Source organism: Rutidosis leptorrhynchoides, chromosome 2 (assembly GCF_046630445.1).
Source record: "Rutidosis leptorrhynchoides isolate AG116_Rl617_1_P2 chromosome 2, CSIRO_AGI_Rlap_v1, whole genome shotgun sequence".
Taxonomy (NCBI): domain Eukaryota; kingdom Viridiplantae; phylum Streptophyta; class Magnoliopsida; order Asterales; family Asteraceae; genus Rutidosis; species Rutidosis leptorrhynchoides.
This window is the reverse complement of record NC_092334.1, coordinates 323013331-323018471: the sequence shown is the minus strand read 5'-3', so window position 1 is coordinate 323018471 and position 5141 is coordinate 323013331. Positions and strand designations below refer to the sequence as shown.

The 5141-nt window shown below is 31.7% G+C and overlaps 1 protein-coding gene across 2 annotated transcripts; it reads right to left on the bottom strand.

Moving 5' to 3' along the window:
- Positions 1-612: 612 nt before the first annotated feature.
- Positions 613-3809, bottom strand: LOC139891864 (uncharacterized). Of its 2 annotated transcripts, XM_071874881.1 has the most exons (4): positions 3674-3809; positions 2981-3037; positions 905-1000; positions 613-731 (listed from the first exon to the last, which is right to left on the bottom strand). In XM_071874881.1, the coding sequence occupies exons 1-4, from the start codon at positions 3778-3780 to the stop codon at positions 689-691; spliced, it is 303 nt and encodes a 100-aa protein (XP_071730982.1). In that variant the 5' UTR covers positions 3781-3809; the 3' UTR covers positions 613-688. The 2 variants fall into 2 exon arrangements, 1 of the variants encoding a protein (XP_071730982.1); XR_011773878.1 differs by lacking the exons at positions 2981-3037; positions 3674-3809 and adding an exon at positions 2633-2710.
- Between the last annotated feature and the right edge of the window lie 1332 nt (positions 3810-5141).

Below are 5141 nucleotides of genomic sequence, written 5' to 3'. Positions count from 1 at the left end.
ATAGGATTGCAACTACTAAATAAAACATTCCCACAAGTGACGGATTCACTAGTTGGGGTGAGAAATAAGATTTTTAGATTATTACGGGGCTGTTGGCACTACTACAGAAAATGTGATTAGAAATAGGTTGTTTGGCACTTTAGAGACGGGTTCTTGAACCCATTTCTAAAGGGGGATGTTTGTAAAACTTTTAAAGAGCCGGTTTCTATTCTCGGTGTTTAGAGTTGGTGTTCTAATATTCAACCCGTTTCTAAAAGTGTTTAGGAACTTGTTTATTATTTATAACCAGTTTCTCAAACGTTTTAGAGACCACTTTCAAATCAAAACACATATCTCTATTGTATAAAAGATAACAAAGGGAAAGATATTTATAGTTTGATATATATTTATATATAAGAAATGAATTTATATATTCCATTAATACATTCCACCTGGACAATATTAAACAGATACATAATCATAAATAAACTAGTCGCTGTATTTGCAACATTATTACTCGTATAATACAACACGAAAGACAAAAGCTGAATCATATATAAAAGCAAATAAAAACTTCATTTTCAATCTCAATCTGGCATACAAAAGAAGCAAAGCAAAATACCATCAAAGACTTAATTCATAGTCATACAACAAAACTAACTATTACAAGTCTTCAAATAATATGATAGCCACAAAGCAACAATAATGTCTAACTCCGTCGCTTCGTATGAGTCTGTACGGTCCCAAGGGATCTGTTTAAGAAAAATAAATTATAATAATCGTTATGTAACAAATAAGAGGTCGGTTTATTTTGTACTTTATATATATATATATATATATATATATATATATATATATATATATATATATATATATATATATATATATATATATATATATATATATATATATTACAAACACTTACAGTTTATGGAAAATTCTCTTGTTTAGAATAGATGAACCGTTCATCCACCGCATCACGTAGTAACCACACTCCCAACCTCCTTTTTTGTTGGTGTCACTAATTTCAAAAGAAAGTATCTAAGAGTATCAATATTTAACTTAAACAACTCATAGCATATCAAAGTTTACCCAAATCCAAAATAATATGAACAAACAATACACTTAATATAGTATATATGGATATAAGTATATAAAAATGAGACTTTTTTGTACCGTTGGTCCCTCGATTATACTCCAAAAAGTGGACAGCGTTCCTTTCGTTTTTTTTTTCTGCTTACAGCATCCCTCCATTATCACATTTAAGCATACCGAGTCCCTCCGTCAACTTTTCATTAAAAAAGTCCGTTAACCCTTGTCATGTGACTTGCATGTGAGGGTAAAATTGTCCTTTTCACTTCTTCTTCATCTTCTTCACTTAAATAGAGGGACCACTGACGCAATTTTTTTTATAATTTATATATTTTTAATTTCTAAAAAAAAATTAAATGCTTTATTATATATAATAATAATAATAATAATAATAATAATAACTATATAAATATAATTTATATTTATATTTATATTGACAACCCTCTTTTTTCTGTACATACATATATACCAGGTATATATCTATCTCTGTATTTATACGGGGTATATATCTCTATCTCTTTACACGTTATCAATATCATCAATAGTTTGAATAAGGAACTGCAACTGATTGAGTTGAGTTCCAACAGCAGCGATTAAGATGTTCCTGTAACAAACTTTGATCATAAACAACATCTGCAAATTAAATCGATGAACAGTCATGAACATGAAGATGATCTTCAAAAAAATCAAACTCAATTTTTGGACTGTTTTAGACCATGATTCCTTCATGAAAATCGCTCCATATCATCATCTTATTACTCTCAAATCAATTGATTAAACAGAAACATCACGAATCGTTCGAATCAAATCGTTGACCACGAAGAACAAAAGTTTGACTTCGAAATCTGTACTTCTGTGTTGTTTCTCAATCGGATTTGAAGCTTCATATAGCTTGAGTGATCGATAAGGAATCATAATATGTGTTTAATTCGTTCTGAAAGTGTCTGAATCACTCTTGAGACCAAATCACCATAAGACGAATACAAAGGAAGAACTCGATCTAATTCGCCACAAATTTGTTGCTGATAATTCGACTTAATGATGAACGAGTGTTAGGAAACTGTTCTAGATCAGGAATCTGTGATTAATTTGTTGTTTAAATCCTCAAGTAAGTAACTTGATCTGATATGAAAATTATAAGAGAAAATATTTATAAATTCAAGTAAATATTTATATTTTCTTATCTCAGATATGAAAATACGTAAATATTTATATTTTCTAATCTCAGATATGAAAATTCGCCACAAAGTTTTTTTTTTTGTTTTTTTTTAGAAATTAAAAATATATAAATTATAAAAAAAATTGCGTCAGTGGTCCCTCTATTTAAGTGAAGAAGATGAAGAAGAAGTGAAAAGGACGATTTTACCCTCACATGCAAGTCACATGACAAGGGTTAACGGACCTTTTTAACGAAAAGTTGATGGAGGGACTCGGTATGCTTAAATGTGATAATGGAGGGATGCTGTAAGCAGAAAAAAAAATGAAAGGGACGCTGTCCACTTTTTGGAGTATAATCGAGGGACCAACGGCACAAAAAAGTCTAAAAATGAAGAAAATTTACCTTAAGAAAAATCCAACGAACATCTTCATGAATCCTAAAAGGATGTCAATATCGACATGTTATAATTTGAAAACAAGCTAACATTGAATTGTATAAGCATAATAAAACTCTTACGTTTTTAGGATAAAATTTTAAGAAGAAAATCCAAAAGTATTGATTGAGAGACACAAATGATGCATATAGTCCCCGAATTTTAAATCCGGTTTAATGATAAACTGACCCAAATAAACCGATTTATTCAAACCAATTACAACAATGTAATCATAAGCCGATCGAACGTACACCCCTAGGAGCGACAATATAAAGACAATATAAGTAAATGTAAAGTTAAAGCTTGTTTAAATGTACCATAGTGATGAGGTTTGGAGATGGCAGCAACTGTAAGGTGAATGCTCTCCGTTTAACCTATCAAGTTCAAGACATACTTAAACACAACCACATATTTAAAGTACAATTTTATATAATGTAAGCAGATGGGGGTGTCAATTACATGTAACCATCCATTCACAAGTAAATGGAATTTATACTCAAAATTCCTTATCTTCTGTTACTTAAATGTAATTAAGTACTCCGTATTTGAATAAAAACATAAAAGGTGAATACCAAATCACAAAACTGCATATTGTGAATTATATAACCGGATCACATTTAGGTACCCACCTAGACTAAAAATTACGGTAATCAGACCAAATGATAACCTTTGAATCAAATAGACTACAAACAAAAACTCCAAAATAAATTCTAAACAACACAAACAACTGCAAAATTGACGAAACCAAATGTTAGGATATACATTCGTTTCGATGTCAATAAACTGCAAAAATTGATGAAAGATGCAGTTGTAGTTTCGACGGAATAACGATGGCGATTGAAGATAGTTGCGAGAGGTAGGCCGGGTTTATAGTGGGGATGGAGATGAATGTGTATTATTTCCCCAAAAATTGATGGACGGTTGGATATCATAACTTTTGAGTTGGATATTAACAACAGTTGAGAAAAAAAATAGGAATAGACAAATATGTTGATATACACGATGCGTACATAGTAGATATGAAGACCGGTTCTACTAAACACGCCGGTCTTATAGAAAACAAACCGTTTTGATTATATAGCCCGTCTCTAAAGTGTGGAATAGAAACTGGTTTCATTCTTATAAGACGTGTTTATACTTTTGCGGGTGTTTCTTGAAATAGAGATATGTTTCATCCAAATAAACCTGTTTCTAAAACCTTTTAAAAATGGGATTATATTAAGCTCATAGAAACCCGTTTCTATTGGACGTGTCTATTATCTTTTTTGTAGTAGCATGAGCATTATGTAACCCCCGTCCTTTTGAAAACGTTACAACATGCTGCCTAGTCAACGGTCACAACGGTTATTTTTTTCAAGGCCAAGGATGGAAAATAATACTAGTAAAACTCGAATGCATGACTTGCTTCTGGACTTATGAATTACGTGTCTTTATTGCCTTTGCTGAACGACTTGCGTATTAACTAGAATTGTCTTCACAACTGCTTTGTATCAAAGTTATTGTGTGCTATATCTTATGCTATATGTTATATAGCGGTATTGCAAGTTTGAAAAATATTGTATAATAGTTTGAACGCGAAATATTATTGTAATCAGTTTTTCATATAGAATTGTAGTAGTTAAATTGTATGTTAGCTACTAAGTATAAACTTAACGGGTAGATACTACCCGAATTAAAACTTCTAAAACACTAATATGAAGAAAAAGCTTTTATAAATAAGCTCATATTATGCTACGAAATACTATTGACTACTCTTAATATTCTATATGATTAACTTAATTCTTTTGACTATTTTTGAAGGAAATAGCACCGACTACTTGTCAGAACTTGTACTTGAGCGAGGAAGACTTCCGTTTTTCTTGCTGCCAACATAACCGCAGTACAGGCTACAATGTAAAACAAAAATAATAACTCTGAATCTAGCAATGCAAATAACGCCACAAGAAATCGTGTAGGATGCTCCTACAAAGAATTTACTGCCTGCAAACCTTTGGAATTTGATGGAACCGAAGGACCAATCGAATTGAAACGGTGGACCGAGAAGGTCGAATCGGTGTTTGCCATAAGTAAATGTACTGAAGAAGATAGGGTGAAGTACGCCACGCATACCTTCACAAGTACTGCGTTAACATGGTGGAATACCTATCTAGAACAAGTGGGACAAGATGCTGCTTACGCACTACCATGGTCAGCATTCAAGCACTTGATGAACGAGCAGTACTGATAATGCTAAAAACGAACATATATTTCATAGCATTATTCCTCAAGAAAGACAAGCTTTTAGTTGCAATTGTTCTATTTACAAGTGATATTCGTTTAAATAATAAAAGGTGAAGACAAAAGACAGATTCGACGATTTGAAGACGCAAACGACCAAAAAGCTCAAAAGAACAAAAGACAATCAAAGAGGTTCCAATTATTGATAAGAAACGTCTCGAAATTACAAAAGTACAAGATTCAAAACGCAAAGTACAAGAT